The sequence below is a fragment of the Cydia fagiglandana genome, chromosome 25 (genome assembly GCF_963556715.1).
Source record: "Cydia fagiglandana chromosome 25, ilCydFagi1.1, whole genome shotgun sequence".
Classification (NCBI taxonomy): Eukaryota; Metazoa; Arthropoda; class Insecta; order Lepidoptera; family Tortricidae; genus Cydia; species Cydia fagiglandana.
The window spans coordinates 10,621,300-10,645,723 of record NC_085956.1 but is presented as its reverse complement, the minus strand read 5'-3'; the positions used below and the strand labels follow the sequence as shown (position 1 = coordinate 10,645,723).

Genomic DNA, 24,424 nt, shown 5'->3' with positions numbered 1-24,424 from the left:
ATTCCCTTTACGCCCATATAGCTATGATATTAGAGACATTCATGACCATTACCGACTTTACCGGTTTTTCAATTAGTCGTGCTAGTAAAACAAGGCTCGGATACCGGTTAAATTATTTATCTGTGACATAAAACATTTTCAGTTTTGTTCCAAAAACTGTTATTTTCAAAATGGCTTTTCAAGGTTTTGCGGAACCGGTATAGAAGCTTTAAAACCGGTCCCTTTAACGTTTTAATTAGAAAAATTAAAATAATACGTGAGTTTAAGCCTCACATGCGCCTTGCGCCTGATAAAGCAAAAAACAAATGCTTATAAAACAAAATACAAAAGTAGGGGTGTAAAATTATGTATCTTATATGATACATTGCCAAGAAAATAGTTAAATCGGTTCCGAGCCTTGCCCGAGTCGACGAAAACGACGAAGTTTATTTTATTTACTGCGTTGACGAAAAATGCCGTAAAAACGTGACAAATCGCACACCTATGTAGACCATTAGTCCCAGCACTCATATCTCATAATCCTGTAGTACCGAGCAGCACGGTGTATACCGGGTGTGGCCTGTAACACGAGCAAATAACTAAAACATAGATTGTACTCCTCAAACGGTGACACTTTAGTTCAACAACTTTTAAAAATGATGAAGTATTTAGACTCCCTATTTTTCATACAAAATAAATATTATCTTCATTGGACGCCATTGCCGCGCCATATCATTGTGATTGACGTTGCTTGTCACGCCTTAAACGTAACAAAATTCGCAATACATTGCGTCTTAGAATAAACTTTAAAGTGTATTAAAAATGAAACCACAAGTTATTTTTAAAAGTCGCTGAACAAATGTTGGTCAGTATGAGGAGTACAGCCTGCAGTTAAATTTTTTGCTCATATTACAGGCCACACCCGGTACAGCACTATTCGGAAGTATGACGACGCGAAGATTTACCGGTTCACGTTACCACCTTGAAAGATAATAATAAGATTATAGTAAATAAATAAATAATAAGTATTTATTTATTTATAGGACATTCTTACACGGATTGACTAAGTCCCACAGTAAGCTCAAGAAGGCTTGTGTTGTGGGTACTCAGACAACGATATATATAATACACAAATATTTAAATACATAGAAAACAACCATGACTAAGGAACAAATATCTATGTCATCACATCACACAAATAAATGCCATTACTGGGATTCGAACCCAGGACCATCGGCTTCACAGGCAGGGTCACTACCCACTAGGCCAGACCGGTTCAACCGGTTGTCATAATTTGTATTTGTATTTTTGTATGTGCATCGAATTAAAAAAATAAAAGTTTATTTTATTTACTGCGAATTTTTTTCTGATATCGTCGGGTGACAAGCAAAAGTCACTAAGTACTATCAAAAAATTAAAGTAACAATGCAATTTATTACACTTGTAATACGGTTTATTATCCAATAATTTCAATGGTGTTAGTTAGTGACTTTTGCTTGTCACCCGACGATATATCCGACAAGTTTTGTAACTTTTTGGAACATGCACATTTTTAGGGTTTCGTACCCAAAGGGTAAAACGGGACCCTATTACTAAGACTTCGCTGTCCGTCCGTCCGTCTGTCACCAGGCTGTATCTCACGAACCATGATAGCTAGACAGTTGAAATTTTCACAGATGACGTATTTCTATTGCCGCTATAACAACAAATACTAAAAACAGAATAAAGAAAATATTTAAGTGGGGCTCCCATACAACAAACGTAATTTTTGACCGAAGTTAAGCAACGTCGGGCGGGGTCAGTACTTGGATGGGTGACCGTTTTTTTTTTGCCTTTTTTTGCATTATGGTACGGAACCCTTGGTGCGCGAGTTGGACTCGCACTTGCCCGGTTTTTTCTTAGACTTTATTCATCTTATACGAAGCTACATATGTGTTTGGTATTACCGTTGAGCGTGGTGGTCGATCATATGATGTCGCAGCAGCGGCAGTAGCGGGGCCGCGCGGCGCCGCCCGCCGCCGGCGGCGTCACCGGCGCGAAGTACGCGTGCACCTTTATGTTGGGCAGGTGGTTCTGCACACAACACATACATGTCATATAGGGCCATTGCGTTAGTTTCCTTCCATGCTCTAGTTTTCGTCCACGTAGGATTAGCAAATAATATTTTAGAGGGACTGGGTAGAGTGAGTCTCCGTTGACTGGTAATCTTAGACTGATTTATTCAATCATACCTAAGCGTTTTATACATCCTGTTATCTTTACATCACAAGTCTATATATATCTCTCAATATATAATCTATATATATATCTCGACTGAATCAGTGCGTGCTCTAATCTATACTAAGTTACACGCGCTGATTATTGTTTGCTGACCGCCATATAATATATTTCACTTTTAATTTGCTATTTGCAACATATAAAAAAAATAAAAATAAAAATCGTTTATTTCACACTAAGTAAGTCCATAAAAATGTTAGTTATATTACAAAACTTAAAAAAGGCTATGTTAGTTAAGAATAATCAAAAACAAACAAAAAAAATTAAAATTATGTTTATCATATCATTTTTATGTAGATATAAGATATATTGTTTAACACCCTCATTCATAAACGTTTACTAAAGTTGACAAGCCGATAATAACCGTTTGTCCTATCACACCAATACGGTGGAAAGGGACAAACGATTATTATCGGCTTGTCAACTTTAGTAAACGTTTGTGAATAAGGGGGTTAACATTAAGAATTGCAGTAAGTCCAAATTTGTGTTATTCAAGTTTCGTCAAGTGGACGAAAACTAGCGCAATAACCCTACACAAGAAAAGTATCCAATACCACGGTGTATTCCGATTTGTCCCGCCGGGCACAGATGGGAATAAATGCAGTCATATGAATCAGTCCCATCTGTCTGCGCATCATATATGGTTGCGGTCAGTCATATGAATCAGTCCCATCTGTCTGCGCATCATATATGGTTGCGGTCAGTCATATGAATCAGTCCCATCTGTCTGCGCATCATATATGGTTGCGGTCAGTCATATGAATCAGTCCCATCTGTCTGCGCATCATATATGGTTGCGGTCAGTCATATGAATCAGTCCCATCTGTCTGCGCATCATATATGGTTGCGGTCAGTCATATGAATCAGTCCCATCTGTCTGCGCATCATATATGGTTGCGGTCAGTCATATGAATCAGTCCCATCTGTCTGCGCATCATATATGGTTGCGGTCAGTCATATGAATCAGTCCCATCTGTCTGCGCATCATATATGGTTGCGGTCACGTGAGGCGGGGGCTAATGCGTCAATCGGCCGCCGCGGGGTGAGTTAATTCGATTCTTACAGAAGCGAGCAAGTATTTCCATTATTTCCTTAATATTTATTGTATACTATTTTTGTGCCTAGTTAAAGTATGGTGGTACATACCCTAAGTTTCCGGATAGCGTTCCTAGTGACCAGCTGGCAGTCGTATAACTCGATCAGCTGCAGGTTGTGGCACGAGGTCAGGTGTTCCAGCGCCCCGTCCGTCACCAGCGGACAATTGTCTAGACCTGGAAACAACTCAGTGTCAATTATAAACTGAAATAAATATCATACCGGGTGTGGCCTGTAACACGAGCAAATAATCAAAATATAATAGATTGTACTCCTCAAACGGTGACACTTTTGTTCAACAACTTTTAAAAATTATGAAGTGTTTTGAGTCCCTATTTTTCATACAAAATAAATATTATCTTCAATGGACGCCATCGCCACGCCATATTATTGTGATTGACGTTGCTTGTCACGCCTTAAAAATAACAAAACTCGCAATACATTGCGTCTTAGAATAAACTTTAAAGTGTATTAAAGATCAAACCACAAGTTATTTTTAAAAGTTGCTGAACAAACGTTGGTCAGTATAAGAAGTACAGCCTACAGTTAAATTTTTTGCTCGTATTACAGGCCACACCCGGTATACCAAGAAAAAGTGACCTAAGCCTCCAGTGCCCCAGGCTGGAATCGAACCAGCGTCTTCTGCCCTGCCAATCCCTAGAATTGTGTCAAATTTTTGTTTTTTTACTACCCTGGATGCCAGCCCTTCAAGCCAAATCTCATAGAAAAAGGGGCAAGCTATGATGGCGCCATCTATGCAAATCTTTGACAGTTGCCAACCCCATTTTCGACGTAGTTACGTAATGTGCTTATTATAGCACATGGTGTCGTACCAGATGTGCTGTAGATGTTATTTCGACATACCCAACACGGTGAGGTGCTCCGCGGCGCAGGGGGACAGGGACAGCTGCTTGATGCCGTTGTCAGTTATCAGCTCGCAGTGAGATAACGTCTGCGAACAACCACAGCCTTTATATATTTATTATATGGTTTTTAGGGTTTCGTACCCAAAGGATAAAACGGGACCCTATTACTAAGACTCTGCTGTCCGTCCGTCCGTCTGTCACCAGGCTATATCTCACGAACCGTGATAGCTAGACAGTTGAAATTTTCACAGATGATGTATTTCTGGTGCCGCTATAACAACAAATAGTAAAAACAGAATAAAATATAGATTTAAGTTGAACTCCCATACAACAAACGTGATTTTTGACCGAAGTTAAGCAACGTCGGGCGGGGTCAGTACTTGGATGGCTGACCGTTTTTTTTTTTGCCTTTTTTGCATTATGGTACGGAACCCTTCGTGCGCGAGTCCGACTCGCACTTGCCCGGTTTTATTAGTATTTGTTGTTATAGCGGAAAAACACTTCTGTGAAAATTTTAGCTGCCTACCTATCACGGTTCATGAGATACAGCCTGGTGACAGACAGACAGACAGACGGACGGATAGACAGACAGACAAACGGACAGAGGAGTCCTAGTAATAGGGTCCCGTTTTTATTATTCTTTGGGATACGGATCCTAAAAAACGAACTATCTTATAGTACCTTTAAACGAGCAATTTATATATATTTCGGGGATCTCGGAAACGGCTCTAACGATTTCGATAATATTTGCTATATGGGGGTTTTCGGGGACGATAAATCGATCTAGCTAGGTCTTATCTTTGGGAAAACGCGCATTGTTCAGTTTTTATGTTTTCCAACCAAAGTTAGGTCTCCCAGATATCAGTGAAACCTCCACAGGGATAAACACAAAAACAACTTTATAATATAGCACTTGACTTTATTCTAACTTAGAATAATACAATTTATTCTAACTTCAACTTCACTTGAAGTGTTTACAGTTTCAATCGACGGTGAGGACTGACTGCTCCGGGTAGGAGGGCCGCGTTTTATACCTGATTCTGGCAATGTTGCAGTACCCGCAAAACTTGATAAAAATGAAATCAATCAGAAATTATTACTTAAGATGTGGGTAGTCTGCCGTAGTTGTTACATTAGTATAAATGTTACCAGTTTCTCGAGCCGGGGGCAGCCCATGGCCAGGTGCACTAGCGTCACGTCCGTGATGAGCACGCACTCCTCCAGGTCCATCCGCTCCAGCATGCGACAACTCTGCAGTACAATACTCTGCAATACAATGTTACCAGTTTCTCGAGCCGGGGGCAGCCCATGGCCAGGTGCACTAGCGTCACGTCCGTGATGAGCACGCACTCCTCCAGGTCCATCCGCTCCAGCATGCGACAACTCTGCAGTACAATACTCTGCAATACAATGTTACCAGTTTCTCGAGCCGGGGGCAGCCCATGGCCAGGTGCACTAGCGTCACGTCCGTGATGAGCACGCACTCCTCCAGGTCCATCCGCTCCAGCATGCGACAACTCTGCAGTACAATACTCTGCAATACAATGTTACCAGTTTCTCGAGCCGGGGGCAGCCCATGGCCAGGTGCACTAGCGTCACGGCCGTGATGAGCACGCACTCCTCCAGGTCCATCCGCTCCAGCATGCGACAACTCTGCAGTACAATACTCTGCAATACAATGTTACCAGTTTCTCGAGCCGGGGGCAGCCCATGGCCAGGTGCACTAGCGTCACGTCCGTGATGAGCACGCACTCCTCCAGGTCCATCCGCTCCAGCATGCGACAACTCTGCAGTACAATACTCTGCAATACAATGTTACCAGTTTCTCGAGCCGGGGGCAGCCCATGGCCAGGTGCACTAGCGTCACGTCCGTGATGAGCACGCACTCCTCCACGTCCATCCGCTCCAGCATGCGACAACTCTGCAATACAATGTTACCAGTTTCTCGAGCCGGGGGCAGCCCATGGCCAGGTGCACTAGCGTCACGTCCGTGATGAGCACGCACTCCTCCAGGTCCATCCGCTCCAGCATGCGACAACTCTGCAATACAATACTCTGCAATACAATGTTACCAGTTTCTCGAGCCGCGGGCAGCCCATGGCCAGGTGCACTAGCGTCACGTCCGTGATGAGCACGCACTCCTCCACGTCCATCCGCTCCAGCATGCGACAACTCTGCAATACAATGTTACCAGTTTCTCGAGCCGGGGGCAGCCCATGGCCAGGTGCACTAGCGTCACGTCCGTGATGAGCACGCACTCCTCCAGGTCCATCCGCTCCAACATGCGACAACTCTGCAATACAATACACACATCAAACATTTTATACAGTACATCTGGTGCTTCATTACGACACCCTGTGCTATAATAAGCACATTACGTGACTGCGTCGAAAATTTAAAGAGCCATATGTAATGTAAAACGAAAATTTAAAGGGCCATAGGCACTGTAAAGCGAGGTAATTTGCAAATACGATACAAGTGTGAAAAATAGGAAATTCGCAACGAGTGGCGAGTTTTATTTGGAAATTCTACTAATATTATGTGATTGTTTGTTTTTTTTTCGTCGGTTAATAAAAACAAAGGGTTATTCATTATGGTCCAATCTTACACAAATTTTGACCTGTGTTGTGATATATAGTTGGTCAAGCAGATTTTGCCAGTAGAAAAATGCGGCAAATATGAAAAATGTAGGCGCGAAAGGATATCGTCTCAGAAAATTTGAATTTCGCTCCTTTTTCTACTAAATACGTCCTGGTGTTCTCTCTCTCTCTTAGATCTCTGTACACTAGTAGTAGAGCTACAGTACCCACCCGGGCCAGGGCCTGGAAGCCGGCGTCCGTGAGCTGCGTGCACTGCGCCAGCTCCAGCGTCACCAGCTCGGGGCAGCGCGCCGCCAGCGCCGCGAGGGAGGCGTCCGTCAGCCGCGAACACCCCGACACGCAGAGCAGCCGCATGCCGCCGTTCAGCTTCGATATGGACTCGTCTGTTAGGCTCTGAAAGAGATGAAACATAGGAAATCACAACGGTTTTTTATTATAATCTTATAGTTCGTTTTGCATTAGAAAGAACTTGAAAGAAGGTAAGCGATCTTGACATATCTTTTAATTGAAAAACGCTTTTTAAAAATCAATAAATTACTTATGAAAGCAGAAAAATAATGATCGTATTAGATTCATAATTGTTACATATTTGCCGTAACTTATTTTTAAAATGTGTTATATAAATAAATATAAAAATTAATACACGATTTCATCATATTCCGAAATACACAATATAATTTAATAAAATAATGTAAAAATGCAAATAGATTTACAAAATGCATAAAATCACAAATTACACAAATCATGTTTCTGCATGCACAAGAGGACATGCTTCCTGCAGGATGGCCGTGTCGGAATTGAAAAAATACCTATACTTGGTCAAGCAGATCTTGTCAGTAGAAAAAGGCGGCAAATTTGAAAAATGTAGGCGCGAAGGGATATCGCGCCATAGAAAATTTGAATTTCGCGCCCTTTTTTTACTGACAAGATTTGCTTGACCAGCTATACTTCCAGAATAAAAATTACGTTGTCTAAGTCAGCTAAAGCATATAAGGTGCAGCGTCGAGCACTAGTACTTCTACCTTAAACGCGTTTAAAAATGATATCATAATTATAATAGAGTCCAGAACTCTAAGCTAAAACACATGGAAATTAAAAATGCAAAGTCCATGCAGAGTTTAGACCAACTATAAATTTATTTTTTATATATTTCTTGGTCTAAGAGGAGCAGCAATCATTATTTAAAACCGGCCAAGTGCGAGACTCGCGCACGAAAGGTTCCGTACCATTAGCCAAAAAACGGCGAAACAAATCACATTTGTTGTATGGGAGCCCCACTTAAATAATTATTTTATTTTGTTTTTAGTATTTGTTGTTTTAGCGGCAACAGAAATACATCATCAGTGAAAATTTCAACTGTGTAGCTATCACGGTTCATGAGATACAGCCTGGTGACAGACAGATGGACGGACATCGGAGTCTTAGAAATAGGGTCCCGTTTTTACCCTTCGGGTACGGAACCCTAAAAAGGCACTTACTTCGCAGCCCTGTACGTTAAGCACCTCCAGGTCCGGACAGTATGTGGCTAGACACGACACAGCTCTGTCCTTCACATTCATCAAAGCCGGGTAACTGTCATCATAGCCGGGTAACTGTCATCATAGCCGGGTAACTGTCATCATAGCCGGGTAACTGTCATCATAGCGAACTTAGAAGGCTCTTACTTCGCAGCCCTGTACGTTGAGCACCTCCAGGTCCGGGCAGTATGTGGCTAGACACGACACAGCTCTGTGGTTGACTGTCATCATAGCCGGGTAACTGTCGTCATAGCCGGGTAACTGTCATCATAGCACACTTAGAAGGCACTTACTTCACAGCCCTGTACGTTGAGCACCTCCAGGTCCGGACAGTATGTGGCTAGGCACGACACAGCTCTGTCGTTCACATTCTTGCAGCCTGACAAACAAAAACTCTATATTAGGCCAGTGGGGAGACACTCCTGACTTCGGGCAAACTCGGCTCCGTTCGGCTCAGCATTGCTCCGAGCAATTATTAGGGTGGCACAATTTGACATATAACACTTTAAACTCTCGCGTTTTGTACACATATTTAATTACACAAACGGTTTAAAATTACACAAACAATTTGACGTCCCTTTGCGTGCACGACCACAGATAATTACTTGAATCTTGACAACCCTAAATAGCCGAAAGGGTTAATGCCATATATTAGAAAGGGATATTATCCTGAAAAGCTGTCAAACTTCGGTTTTGTAGGAAGCGTCATTTCTGTACGGCAGTACAGTCATCAGCAATAGTATCTTACACAACTAGGGCCGCAAAAATATATGACGCGCTCTTATTGCGCTCCAAATAAGAACGTGTCACATATTTTTGCGGCCCTAGTTGTGTAAGATACTATTGCTGATGACTGTACTATTACTTATACATATAAGTAATAAGTAAGACTCGTTTCAATAATAGAGGTAAAAAAACCGGCCAAGTGCGAGTCGGACTCGCACACGAAGGGTTCCGTACCATTATCTAAAAAAACGGTCACCCATCCAAGTACTGACCCCACCCGACGTTGCTTAACTTCGGTCAAAAATGACGTTTGTTGTATGGGAGCCCCACTTAAATCTTTATTTTATTATGTTTTTAGTATTTGTTGTAATAGCGGCAACAGAAATACGTCAACTGTGAAAATATCAGCTGTCTAGCTATCACGGTTCGTGAGATACAGCCTGGTGACGGACGGACGGACGGACGGACGGACAGCGGAGTCTTAGTAATAGGATCCCGTTTTACCCTTTGGGTACGGAACCCTAAAAACAAAATTTCCTAAAGAAACTCCTATGAAACAAACAAAATTTAAAAAGACATCAACGCGTGCCGACTGAACCTCATTCACTTTGATTACTATACAACACCTTATCTTAAGTACCTACTATTTAAGACTAATGCCTTGAGCATAATAACGAGGACCATCAGCATTCATCAAATCGCGCCGCACCGCGGTCACAACGAGATCGCTTACATAGGACACTTCTATGGGCATCAAAGGATTGATTGAGCCGCCTCGCGCCGCGTCCCGCCGTTTCGCTTCGGGATCGCGCGATGTTCGCCTACATAAGACGCTGCGTAAGCAAGATCCATATTTATTAAAAAACTTTCAACTTTCAAGATTCTTACAGATTCTGTCAAACAACATCCCATTTGACAGTATCTGTCAACAATAATACTTAAGTAATTTTATTTTGTACTTAACCATGACAAAATATGATCTTACACTAAATTTGACAAAAAAACTGTCAAATTTGACAGTTTGACAGATCATGTCAATATACACTGGGACACTATAACATGTCACTTTGTACCAAAAATTTCCCATACGAAACCCAAAAAGTCGCCCAAAAATATATAAGCACAGCGATCACTGGGGCTGCAAGTGCGTTGCCGGCCCTTAAGATGAGAAATGCAGTCTACAAAAAATTACCCAACATTGACATTTAGTACTAAACTATGACAAAATATAATACTTTACACTAAATTTGACAAAAACGAACAAATTTGACAGTTTGACAGATTATGTCAATATACATTATGCCATGTCATTTTGTACTAAATATTACCATACACATAAATGCATGTATATAAGTAGCGTACACGAAGAGAGGCCTATAGGTCAGCAGTGGGCGACTGAAAGCGAAAATGATGATGATGATGATGATTACCATATAATTACCTATTCTATTCTATTCTATTCAATAATAATATTTAATTAATTTTATTTTGTACTTAACCATGACAAAATATGATCTTACACTAAATTTGACAAAAACTGTCAAATTTGACAGTTTGACAGATCATGTCAATATACACTGGGACACTGTAACATGTCCCTTTGTACCAAATATTCCCATACGAAACCCAAAAACTCGCCCAAAAATACATACGCACAGCGATCACTGGGGCTGCAAGTGCGTTGCCGGCCCTTAAGATGAGAAATGCAGTCTACAAAAAATTACCCAACATTGACATTTAGTACTAAACTATGACAAAATATAATACTTTACACTAAATTTGACAAAAAAAAACAAATTTGACAGTTTGACAGATTATGTCAATATACATTATGCCATGTCACTTACTAAATATTACCATACACATAAATGCATGTATATAAGTGGCGTACACGAAGAGAGGCCTATACTCAGCAGTGGGCGACTGAAAGCGAAAATGATGATGATGATGATTACCATATAATTACCTATTCTATTCTATTCTATTCAATAATAATATTTAAGTAATTTTATTTTGTACTTAACCATGACAAAATATGATCTTACACTAAATTTGACAAAAACTGTCAAATTTGACAGTTTGACAGATCATGTCAATATACACTGGGACACTGTAACATCTCCCTTTGTACCAAATATTCCCATACGAAACCCAAAAACTCGCCCAAAAATACATAAGCACAGCGATCACTGGGGCTGCAAGTGCGTTGCCGGCCCTTAAGATGAGAAATGCAGTCTACAAAAAATTACCCAACATTGACATTTAGTACTAAACTATGACAAAATATAATACTTTACACTAAATTTGACAAAAAAAAACAAATTTGACAGTTTGACAGATTATGTCAATATACATTATGCCATGTCACTTACTAAATATTACCATACACATAAATGCATGTATATAAGTGGCGTACACGAAGAGAGGCCTATACTCAGCAGTGGGCGACTGAAAGCGAAAATGATGATGATGATGATGATGATGATGATGATGATGATGATGATGATTACCATATAAATCATGACCCGAACTTACTAACCCGAAATTACAAAAAAAAAATTAATCTATGTAAAACGGTCAAGTGCGAGTCGGATTTCAATATATCCATACAAAAAAGTCATCAGCGCCTGATGGAGTTAATAGCAAAGTTTTTTCGTAAATTCGTACCTTCAGAACGATATATCTCGAAAACGGTAAGAGATAAAGCAAAATGGACTTCAGTTTTGAGCTGTCGTTAGTACGAAGTACTAAACGCTTAATGCATTTCCGTATACATAGACCTTTTTTGGGACCGATTTGGACAAAAAAAAAATCAAAAAATTAAAAATAAAAATTTGACCCGGGTCTAAAATCTTTATTTTTAGAGCTAGAGAGATGAAAAAAAAACTGTTTCTGTAAAATTTTAATATCTTTTGTTCAACCCCAAATCCAACCATATAGTCTTGTAACTTTAATTTAAAAAAAAATAACTTTGGTCAAAAATCACGTTTGTTGTATGGGAGCCCCATTTAAATCTTTATTTTATTCTGTTTTCAGTATTTGTTGTTATAGCGGCAACAGAAATACATAATCTGTGAAAATTTCAACTGTCTAGCTATCACGGTTCGTGAGATACAGCCTGGTGACAGACGGACGGACGGACGGACGGACGGACGGACGGACGGACGGACGGACGGACAGCGAAGTCTTAGTAATAGGGTCCCGTTTTACCCTTTGGGTACGGAACCCTAAAAAGAGCAAAAATAACGGTTTTTTTTAACACAGTGTCAATTATAGAGGTCTTAGTTGCGATGTGGTCAATTACAGAGGCAAAATTACGAAAAGCACTAAAATCTAAATTGCAATTATAGAGGTTCCAAAATTTCAATTATAGAGGCCTTTTGGTCTCAAGGGACCGGGACCGGACTTTTGGTTGCAATTATTGAGGTTTTCCATTTATCCAGGTGCCAGGTGCCAGGTGGAGATACAGCCTGGTGACAGACGGACGGACGGACGGACGGACGGACGGACGGACGGACGGACGGACGGACAGCGAAGTCTTAGTAATAGGGTCCCGTACGGAACCCTAAAAAGAGCAAAAATAACGGATTTTTTTAACACAGTGTCAATTATAGAGGTCTTAGTTGCGATGTGGTCAATTACAGAGGCAAAATTACGAAAAGCACTAAAATCTAAATTGCAATTATAGAGGTTCCAAAATTTCAATTATAGAGGCCTTTTGGTCTCAAGGGACCGGGACCGGACTTTTGGTTGCAATTATTGAGGTTTTCCATTTATCCAGGTGCCAATTAACCAGGTTTCACTGTACTGTGCTGTGACTTACCTCTGCATATGAAGCTCTTTAGTTTAGGGCAGCCTCGAGCTAACGCCTCCACTCCGTTCTCCGTGATGGACTGGCACCACGACACGTTCACGTGGGTCAGGAGCTAAAACAAAACAATCCTCAATGTAACACGGGGCGTTATAGAGGTACCGTCAAACGGGGTGAATAGGGATGACTGGGGTGAATAGGGACAAAATTTAAACTGTGATTTTTATGACAATTTCTTTAAAAATACTTACACAAATCGTATCATTCGATTGAAAATAATAGTAGAATTTTGTTTGATACAATTTGTGTAGGTACTTTTGAAGAAATTGTCAGATAACTGTTTACTTAGGTACTACCTTCTTTTTCCTTATTGTGTCTAGTATATAAGTAGGTATCATATTAAAGTTCCATTCTATAGAACTTGCTAACTATGTAAACAAACCGCCATATTGAAACTGTCACTGAATGATGATTTCAGTATGGCGGTTTGTTTACATAGTTAGCAAGTTCCATAGAATGAACATTAAGCTTGCAGTTTCTGTGGCTCATCTTAGTTTTAAGTTCTTTGTAAGATCAATATGGTTAATTTCGTCTACGAGCGTATATTTCTTTAATATTCAATCGTAGGACAAAAAACAATTTTTTAATTGCTGAAACTAAAAGCAATGGCCGCTTTGTCGACGAAATTATCAACGTTGTTCGAGAAATACTCTAATGGACGGAATAGCCCCTATGACGGAATTAGCAACATTTACCTTATTTTTGTGATATAAATAAATTAAAAAAAAGGTAAATCACATTTTAAATTTCGTCCTTATTCACCCCAGCCATCCCTATTCACCCCGGTGGAGGACGGTTTACCAAAATGTAAAGGGCAACTTACCGGACATCCGTCCGACAGCGCTTTCAGTGATATGTCCGAGATACTGGGGCACGAGTCCAGGTTTATCCTGTAACACACACACTATTCATATCATAAACATAATTCTCTAACCTTTTTAACCTTCGAGCAACACGGAAGGGAGGCGGCATTCGCACAATTTCCCCTCTGCCTAGGTACAAGATCAACAGATCTAGCGCGGGTAATTTATTTATTTATTTATTATTTCAAATAACAAATTGCACCTTACAGCTAATGCCAAAGCAAAGCAAAGTAATAAAACTAGTTGCGCTCGGATTTTTTACTAGACCGAGTCCAGACGCGCGCGTGAACACAGCAGCAGAAAAAATGCCTAATTGCTCGGTTCTTTGTCGTAAAATGTGTCGCCGGTATTACTCGAAGTTTTGAACGCTAAACGGCGCATCCATTTGCCGTGCCACTGACGCCACGGGGGTAAAATTTAGTTTTTTGAATAAATACTCGTAATGGCAACCTAAAAGTAGTAGTAAAAGTAGTAGTAGTAGTAGTAGTAGTAGTAGTAGTAGTAGTAGTAGTAGTAGTTGTCAAGCGGACCCCAGGCTCCCATGGGCCGTGGCGAAATGCCGGGATAACGCCGGGAAGAAGAATGGCAACCTAAAAGTGGGGTGCTTTTTAGTAGATTTTTATCAATAAAAAAACGGACAAGTGCGAGTCGGACTCGCCCACCGCGGGTTCCGTACTTTTTAGTATTTGTTATTATAGCGTCAACAGAAATACATCATCTGTGAAAATTTCAACTGTCCAGCTATTACAGATCACGAGATATAGCCTGGTGACAGACGGACGGACGGACGGACAGCGGAGTCTTAGTGATAGGGCCCCGTTTTACCCTTTGAGTACGGAACTCTAAAAAATTTGTCTGTCGCGTTCAAAATGTTGGATACTGACCTCTGTAGCTTGCTGCATCGCCTGCCGAGTGCCTGGCAGGTTTGATCGGTGAGCTTCTTGCATTTGTTCAGGTTCAAATCTTCGATGTTCGGGCATGACTGGGAGTAAGACATCAGTTAATAATTAAAACTTTAACTATTAATTATTTAAACCTAAAAGTACATATTCATTAATAATTAAAAGTAATGTCATAAGGTGCAAATTTTGGTATCGGATGAATTCACTTAGCACAGATACGTAAAGCTAAGCTAATTGAGCCCGGTAGACATCCGCCACTCCCTGGCAGTCAAAGAATTCACCCGCTACCAAAATTTGCACGTCCCATACATTGGGTGACACTACTTACCTCACTTTAAGGTGTAACAAATGTAAGAATGTTCAATATCGTAGTCCGACTAGTAGAAAAAAATCGGCCAATCCAGCAACATAAAAACTAGTTTGATGTATTCAAAAGGCACTTAAATTCAAAATACAGTACGTAGCGGCCCCCTTTTTTAAATACCTATCGTAAATTTAAATAATCACGACTATTTAGCAGTGGCGCTAGTGTGCACGTTGATGGGCTCTTAAATACCTAAAGATACAGAGTATCGTATCTATACCACGCAAACCTCCATTATACATAATACACGGTGTAACATGAGGAAACCGAATAATTTTAACAGCGTATTCCTGATCATATTTAGAGATAAAAAAGTCCTATAAACTTTTTTGAAATTCGCCTAGTTTCAGAGATATTATAATTAAAAAAAAAAACAAGTTTTTATTGTTACATAGTATAAAAAGCCTTTTTGATGGTGATGTTCCTGCTATGGGACGTAGTCTAAATATCCTTATCGATAGATGTCAAAAAGTGACAAGTAACACTTTGCAAAAAGTAGGTTTTACGAAAAAAAAAATGTAGAAATCAATTTTAAGTGACAAGTTTACCAATAACATTTATTTTTTTATGTACAAATACATTCAAAAAATTAAAAAAACAAAACAAAAAAAAAATTTTTTTTGGCGAAATTTTTTTTTGGCGAAATAGACCTAAACTCTTATTACATTTTTTACTTCTTTTGACCTCAGAAATGCGTGGTTAAAATTATTCGGTTTCCTCATGTTACACCGTGTATAACCAATTGTCTTAGCTATCCTGTACCTGTGCGAGGGTCTTCATAGAGCCATCAGCTATGCTCTCGCACCCACGAAGCGACAGCTGACGGAGGAACCCGCCGCAGCGCTGCGATATGTTCTCTATAACGGGACCCTGGAATCTTAGTGTACCTGTGCAAGGGTCTTCATAGAGCCATCAGCTATGCTCTCGCACCCTCGGAGCGACAGCTGACGGAGGAACCCGCCGCAGCGCTGCGATATGTTCTCTATAACGGGACCCTGGAATCTTAGTGTACCTGTGCGAGGGTCTTCATAGAGCCATCAGCTATGCTCTCGCACCCACGAAGCGACAGCTGACGGAGGAACCCGCCGCAGCGCTGCGATATGTTCTCTATAACGGGACCCTGGAATCTTAGTGTACCTGTGCGAGGGTCTTCATAGAGCCATCAGCTATGCTCTCGCACCCTCGGAGCGACAGCTGACGGAGGAACCCGCCGCAGCGCTGCGATATGTTCTCTATAACGGGACCCTGGAATCTTAGTGTACCTGTGCGAGGGTCTTCATAGAGCCATCAGCTATGCTCTCGCACCCTCGGAGCGACAGCTGACGGAGGAACCCGCCGCAGCGCTGCGATATGTTCTCTATAACGGGACCCTGGAATCGTAGTGTACCTGTGCGAGGGTCTTCATAGAGCCATCAGCTATGCTCTCGCACCCACGAAGCGACAGCTGACGGAGGAACCCGCCGCAGCGCTGCGATATGTTCTCTATAACGGGACCCTGGAATCTTAGTGTACCTGTGCGAGGGTCTTCATAGAGCCATCAGCTATGCTCTCGCACCCTCGGAGAGACAGCTGACGGAGGAACCCGCCGCAGCGCTGCGATATGTTCTCTATAACGGGATATCCTGGAATCTTAGTGTACCTGTGCGAGGGTCTTCATAGAGCCATCAGCTATGCTCTCGCACCCTCGGAGAGACAGCTGACGGAGGAACCCGCCGCAGCGCTGCGATATGTTCTCTATAACGGGATATCCTGGAATCTTAGTGTACCTGTGCGAGGGTCTTCATAGAGCCATCAGCTATGCTCTCGCATCCACGAAGCGACAGTTGGCGAAGGAACCCGCCGCAGCGCTGCGATATGTTCTCTATAACGGGACCCTGGAATCAAATAATAGTGGTGGATTGGTTTAGTCAGTTTAGTGGTAACTATATGGAAATAGGTCTCCCATTTGTTACCAATGGTGGACTAGAAGGAGTAACTTATGGATATATATACCTAGTATTTCACTGGTGAAATAAGAATTAGCAAGCTGAAGTGGCAGTGGGCTGGCCATATCTCACGAAGAACCGACAACCGTTGGCACCACTTGATTTCCTTTCGCGTGCACGACCACAGATAAGATAATTACTTGATTTTTGACAACCCTAAATTGCCGAAAGGGATAGTGCCATATATTAGAAAGGGACAGCATGATTCGAGCCAGAACCGCTGTCAAATTTCGGTTTTGTAGGAAGTTTCCTTTCTGTACGGTAGTACTATTAATAATTCTGTGCCCCGGGGGGCCATGAGCCATGGCAAAATGCCGGGATAACGCGAGGAAGAAGATGAGTTAATAGTATGTATTTATTTATTTGCTTACCTCGACGTCTCTCTGGAACTCGAAGAGGTCTATCCGCTGCCAGTTGGAGCCGTCCAGAGCCAGAATGTTCCATAGTTTCGATACCTAAAACAAACAAGCTTTTATCACGGAAATCATTATTCTAGGCCAGCGGTCGGAAACCAGCGGCCCGCGGGCCGCATGCGGCCCGCGAAGCTCTCACTTGCGGCCCGCGAGTCTCCCTGGCTATTTTGTATGTAATATTGACAAATGACAATGTCTGATAAAGTCATAAATATTAACAAAGTGCGGCCCGCGTCCGCTTCGTTTTGTTTTGAATTCCTAGATCGGCAAATCCAGCAACATAAAAACTAGTTTGATGTATTCAAAAGTTACTTAAATACACAATACAGTCCGTAGCGGCCCCCATTTTTAAATAGCTGTCGTTAAATTTAAATAATCACGATTATTTAGCAGTGGCGCTAGTGTGCACGTTGAAGGGCTCTTAAGGTTAAGGCAGTGGCGTAGCTAGGTGGGGGCGGCGGGGGCGGTCCGCCCCGGGTGTCACCCATTTAGGGTTGACACCCGACCGTGAACACCTATAAAAATTCGTAAAATGAAAGCGATGGAGTAAATCCTGAGCTATTTAATGAAAAATTACAAGAACTCTTTTTAAATATATTTTACGATTTTGATTGAATTTTGGGGTGACACCCACAATTTTCGCACCGGGTGCCACCCATGCTAGCTACGCCACTGGGTTAAGGTCCAGGTTTACCTGGGCGCAGCGGCAGAGCGACACGACGTCCAGGTACGACAGGATCCGCAGCAGGAGCTCCTTCGGCAACTTCTTGTTGATATGGTTCTCATCTTCACCAGAGAACCGACCGATCTGGCAAATAAACAGTCAAAGTGACGACACTGACGACAGTGACGACCGGTCTGGCGGTATCGTCTTGGGTCGTCCCATTCGTTTTTCGTCAAGTTCTTAAATTAGTCCTATTCTGCTTTCGTCACTCATTCAGCTCATTCTTTATTGAAAGCCAACGACGACTGTGACGAATGTAGAATGAGTGCCGAAAGCAGAATAGGACTAATTTAAGAACTTGACGAATAACGAATGGGACGACCTAAGAAGATACCGGTCTGGCCTAGTGGGTAGCGACCCTGCCTATGAAGCCGATGGTCCTGGGTTCGAATCCTGGTAAGGACATTTATTTGTATGATGATACAGATATTTGTTCCTGAGTCATGGTTGTTTTCTATGTATTTAAGTATTTATATATTATATATATCGTGGTCTGAGTACCCACAACACAAGCTTTCTTGAGCTTACCGTGGGGCTTAGTCAATTTGTGTAAAAATGTACTATAATATGTATTTATTTGAAACCCCCTTAGGGCTTGTGCACAAATCACGCGAGGTTAGATAGGGGGAGGGAGTTCACGAAAAAATCACGATAGATCACGTTGGGAGAGGGGGGGTATAAGGAAACCTCACGTCTATGTCTATTTTTCTACAGTGTACGAAATTAAGAAAAAAACCTCTACCACATGAGTAGATACTTTTTCTCGGTTTCGTTAATAAAATAAAAATAATAAAATATCTTTATTTCGAAGAACACAGGCTTCATAGTTGTTAGTAACACAGTGAAATGAAAACAAATAAATTAAACTTAAAGCTAGAGGTTAGTATTAGGAATAAGTACATAATTAATTATCAATAAGGGCTAGTTGCCACCGCTTTAATTTGCCCAATCCAATATGCGAGAATTGGGCTATCATATTTGTCAGCAATGACATTCAGAATACTGTTGGGACTGCTTCTAACTCGACCTAGCAGAGATGCTATTTTCTTGCGCATGATTGCCGTAAAACCGTCTGTTCTAGCTTCGCAAAACATGCCAGATGCACTACATCTACTAGGTAAGCCCAACAGCATTCTGAATGCATTGTTGTACTGCACTTTTAATGCATTGTAGGCTCGTTTTGTATAGTTAACCCACAAGCCGCTCGAGTAAAAGGATTGGCAATATGCTCTAAAGAGCGTTACCTTGACATTACTGGAGCATCGAGCAAACCTGCGGGCCAACATATTTCCCCGAACTGCCAATGCCCTGCGTTCTCGTTCAATATCCTGGTCATCCTTGAGATCATTGGTGATAATATGACCAAGATATTTAAACTTGTCCACATATGCCAGAGTCATGCCATTAAGAATAACAGGCTGTGCGTGGTAAAGCTTGATTTTTCTTGCCTTAAAAACCATGACTTCACTTTTCTTAGTATTGTATTCGAGGCCATGGGATTTGGCAAACGTCTCGCAAATACTCAGCAACTTTGCGAGCGCGCCGACAGCCGGCGCCAGCAGCACCATATCATCTGCGTAACTGATGTTATTGGCAGACACGCCATCAATGTAACATCCCGCATGGATACTGCTGAGGCCCGCTATCAGCTCATTTACATAGAGGCTGAACAATTTGGGAGACGTTATTCCACCTTGCCTTACCCCACACTCCAGCCTGTATTCCCCCGACAGAGTATCAGCCCACCTCACCTGGTTGAGTTGATTGGCATACCAATATTTTAGCAACCCAACACACTCACTCGGCATGCCCGTTTTCCCCAGTTTCTGCCATTAAACATAAATCTTCAAAATAGCGAAAGCGAAAATACCGAGTCTATAAAACGAAAATAGAAAAATAAACATGATTTTTCTATAAACAATACTATTTATCTTAAACTTAGGCCGAAATAAAAATTTTAAAAAAATACACGTGTTGTGTGGGGGGAGAGGAGGAGCCGATAATAATTGTTTGTCCTTTTCCATCATATCAATACGTCGGAAAGGGACAAACGATTATTATTATCGGCTTGTCAACTTTAGTAAACGTTAATGAATAAGGGTGTTTCTTTATTTTTTTCAATTTAACCTTTTCAACGCTTAACACATTCATTGCCACACAGCCAAACAAGACAACCGCGCCAGGCCCAGTACCGTCTTTACTCACCTGGGGGCTATTCATAAACTACGTCATTTCAAATTAGGGGACGTCATCCGATGTCCAGACCCCCGGACATCGGATGACGGTAGCATGAAGTAGGAGGAAATGGGGTCATTTGAAGCATGATTTTTGGATGATTATAGGGGGGGGGGTCAAAAATCGATGACGTAATTTATGGACGCACTCCTGGGCACTTTACGTCGCCCGTGTTCAGGGCCCTCATCCTCAGGAGGCCCCGAAAGACAAACAGTAACAGTATATTTGATTACCCATAATAAATAGAAATCATAGTAGAAAAATTGTCGGCTTTCTTTACTTTCTTAAAGGGCCCCAAATTCTTATGTGCCCAGGGGCCCCAGCATAGTTTAAGACGGCCCTGGCCAGGCCCCAACAATTTCGGCATATAAAGCAATAGTACCACGATCCCGACTATCGGGTCTTCCGGCCTGGGAACGAAATCATAAAATACCCGATAGTCGGGTTTTCGGCACTGAATGTGTTAATATCATAAACAAAACCGTCACTGACATGCCTGGGTCTTGGCGCAAGCGAGGTCGTGTCGATTTAAAAAACTAACTATTATTCCCAATCTGTCGCGGAGGCTGCGACAGCTGAAGAGACCACAGCTCCGGCTTATAGCTGGGGCAATGACTGGCCACGCCTCATTTAACAAGCACCTATTAACCCTACGTGTTACTGATAGCCCCCTCTGCAGAGCATGCATGGAGGCAGAGGAGACAGCCGCCCACGTCATTCTTGAATGCCCAGGGGTGGCAGAATACCGGGCACAACACCTCGGCTCGCCGGGGTCTCTCCCAGAAGTCGTCGGCAACGTCAAGGGTCTGCTAGGCTTCTTGGTAGAGTTCGGTTGGCAAGAATAGTGCCGCCAACCCACCATGCAAAATAGGCGCATTAATATGACGTCGAGTTGCGGAAACCAAGCCCGCGAGAACCTATAACTATTATTTCTTTTTGATGACAAACAAACTTATCACAGACATTTAAAACTGCACGAACGTAAATAAATAAGTATGATAAGGAATATTAATTGGCTCCATTAGGTACGCAGACACTTATCAGTCATACATTTTATGTGATATGATAGCTTATCAGATATGTTTACAAACAAAAACACTATGTTGATGTCTAAAGGCCGAGCCACACTGGCTTGCGTGTGCGTCACGTGCGCGTGTGCGTGCGCTAAAATGTTGGAGCCGCACACGTCACGCAAGCGATGTGCCGTCTCTCATAAGGATCTGTATACTACAACTCCGCACGTGCACGTCACGCACACGCAGCCGGTGTGCACAGGCCTTAAGAGTAATTTCTTGTGGTCAATTTCTAGTTATTTTTTCATAAACATTGAAACTTATTTATTGTAGACCAAGCCCAGAGCCACAAAATAAATAATAGTATACTACCGTACAGAAAGGAAACAAAGTTTGACACTGATTCAGGGACGAACCATGCTGTCCCTTTCTAACTTATTTTATTTATTTTTAAACTATATTTATACATGGGCGGTGCTTGAGTCTCTTCAGCGATGCCATATTGACTATCGGTACATCGAAGTGTTGAAGTATTTGTATAGTAACGCCACCATGTCGGTCCGAGTACAGGAGCAGAGCACGAAGGCGATTCCATTGCAAAGAGGCGTAAGGCAGGGAGACGTTATCTCTCCGAAACTGTTTACTGCCGTAATGGAAGACACCTTCAAGCTCCTGGAATGGCAAGGACTTGGCATCAACATCAACGGCGAATACATCACTCACCTTCGGTTTGCCGACGATATCGTAGTCATGGCAAAGTCGATGGAGGAACTCAGCATGATGCTCGATGACCTCAACCGAGTTTCACAACGGGTGGGCTTGAAAATGAACATGGACAAGACGAAACTTATGTCAAATGCCAATGTTGTGCCCATCCCAGTCTCTGTTGGGAACTCGGTACTCGAAGTTGTTGACTCGTACATCTACCTAGGACAAGTAGTCCAATTAGGTAGGTCCAACTTCGAGAAGGAGGTCAACCGCCGAATCCAACTCGGTTGGGCAGCGTTCGGGAAACTACGTAATGTCTTTTCGTCCGACATACCTCAGTGCCTCAAGACGAAAGTCTTTAATCAATGTGTGTTACCAGCGATGACTTACGGCTCCGAAACGTGGTCTTTCACTATCGGCCTCATCTCAAAATTCAAAGTCGCTCAACGAGCTATGGAGAGGGCTATGCTCGGAGTTTCTCTGCGTGATCGAATCAGAAATGAGGAGATCCGTAGACGAATTAAAGTCACCGACATAGCTCACCGGATTAGCAAGCTGAAGTGGCAATGGGCAGGCCACATTGCGCGCAGAGAAGATGGCCGATGGGGTCGAAAAGTGCTCGAGTGGAGACCACAGACTAGCAAACGCAGCGTAGGACGTCCACCCACAAGATGGACGGACGACCTTGTTAAAGCCGCCGGAAGACGCTGGATGCGGGTGGCTTCCAACCGGTACGAATGGAGGTCCAAGGGGGAGGCCTATGTTCAGCAGTGGACGTCTTATGGCTGAGATGATGATGATGATGAAACTATATTTAATTACACAAACGGGTCTACCGCGATATAATTTCATTGTTTTTACCTTTAATTCCGACGTTAAAAGTGTTATATTTTAAAACTATAGTGTTATTATTATCCTAAAATTATCTCGGCATGTCAGGGCTCATGGGAGACTGGGATAACCTTGGCAACTAATCCCAAGAACTGTATTAGGCACTAGTTTTTACAAAGTGACTGACATCTCACCTTCTAATCCAGAGGGGAAACTAGGTCTTATTGGGACTGAGTTGGGACTTCACAATGTTAAATAAGTGAAATTATTGTTATCATTGTAAAGAAATGGAGCTCATAATTATCAAATTAAAAGTATGCATTTAATCACCTTCTTAAAATTATAAAAACATGTTGATCGAGCATATCTGATTATTGCAGTATGACTCATTTAAAGTTTATTATCATTTATACTATGAAAAAAAACAAGTTAAATGTTTAGTTTAATTTTATTTCAACAAAAGTTCCCAAAACATGGCTGAATGCATAAATAATGTAGTTTTATAATAATGAATAAACTTTTTTTTTAACAACTGTTTTTTTTTCTTAATGCATGCGCAAACACCTGACGCGAGGGTCACACAAGGCCGTTAAATTTCGCGGTCTACCTACATAACGGTATCAGCGCGCGGGTTATTGTACGCGCAGGGGTCAATACACTTGCCTAACAAAGGAAAATTACTTAATCCAGCGACATCACCAGCCAAATCCGAATAAAACCGGCACAACAACAACAGCCCTCATATTATTTGCATAATAAAAACGCACTTGAAAAAAACAAGATTAAAAAAAAAGTTTAAAAATAGAACGCAACGCGCATTGTTTATCATTTGCGATCTTTTGTCGCTTTTCTTCTTAACTTTGTTAATGCTGTTAAATATTAATAATCATCGCGTGGGAGAACAAAGGAATAGGGCATGTACTTGCATATAAGTACGGATATGTCAGCTGTTTCTAATCAAAACGAAAACACAAACATGTTAGTGATGTCGATCGATGGATGCCTACCTCGAATTTACTCCTCCCTGAGTAACTCATGCTCGGGTACGGCGTAATCTTCGCCACTCTGCAAAATTTCACTGACTCGTTGGTCCTAAAATTTTCAATAGCCGCGGGCAAGAGCGCACCAAACAAATATGGACGACTTTGATTTGGCTTTTCCTAGTTTTTCACGACGTCCTTCGTTGAGAGCGCTGCCGGTGCGTTCGGAAACTAAATTGGTTTGACAGCTGCATGACAGTTGATGTACAGCTGACGGAAACATTCTACGAATAGTAGGAATGGCACTATACGGCAACAAATGACTAAAATTAGAGTGAGAAATTAAAATTATTAATATCTGTGTAGTTGTTTTATATGATACTAGAATATTTCATTACATATTGCCTTGGTCGAAATTTATTCTTAAAATGAATACTAGTTTTCGAACGTATTTGACAGTTCCTCGATGCGTTCA

The 24,424-nt window shown here is 41.8% G+C and overlaps 1 protein-coding gene across 1 annotated transcript; it reads right to left on the bottom strand.

Annotated features, from left to right (window-relative positions):
• Nucleotides 1-905: 905 nt before the first annotated feature.
• Nucleotides 906-24,174, bottom strand: LOC134677043 (F-box/LRR-repeat protein 20). Its single transcript, XM_063535470.1, has 14 exons — nt 23,977-24,174; nt 18,153-18,266; nt 17,417-17,500; nt 16,827-16,934; nt 14,679-14,776; nt 13,755-13,821; nt 12,884-12,986; nt 8,628-8,713; nt 7,028-7,210; nt 6,409-6,510; nt 4,216-4,303; nt 3,403-3,527; nt 1,926-2,052; nt 906-960 (listed from the first exon to the last, which is right to left on the bottom strand). The coding sequence occupies exons 1-13, from the start codon at nt 24,004-24,006 to the stop codon at nt 1,945-1,947; spliced, it is 1,296 nt and encodes a 431-aa protein (XP_063391540.1). The 5' UTR covers nt 24,007-24,174; the 3' UTR covers nt 906-960; nt 1,926-1,944.
• Between the last annotated feature and the right edge of the window lie 250 nt (nt 24,175-24,424).

What these genes read in the sequence shown, in the direction of transcription:
- LOC134677043 (XM_063535470.1), bottom strand. Translation starts at nt 24,006, where the DNA reads ATGAGTTACTCAGGGAGGAGTAAATTCGAG. An exon ending in CGCTCTGCCGCTGCGCCCAG is followed by an intron (nt 17,501 to 18,152) that starts GTAAACCTGGAC and finishes TGTTTGTTTTAG; the next exon opens with GTATCGAAACTATGGAACAT. An exon ending in CGATGCAGCAAGCTACAGAG is followed by an intron (nt 13,822 to 14,678) that starts GTCAGTATCCAA and finishes TGTGTGTTACAG; the next exon opens with GATAAACCTGGACTCGTGCC.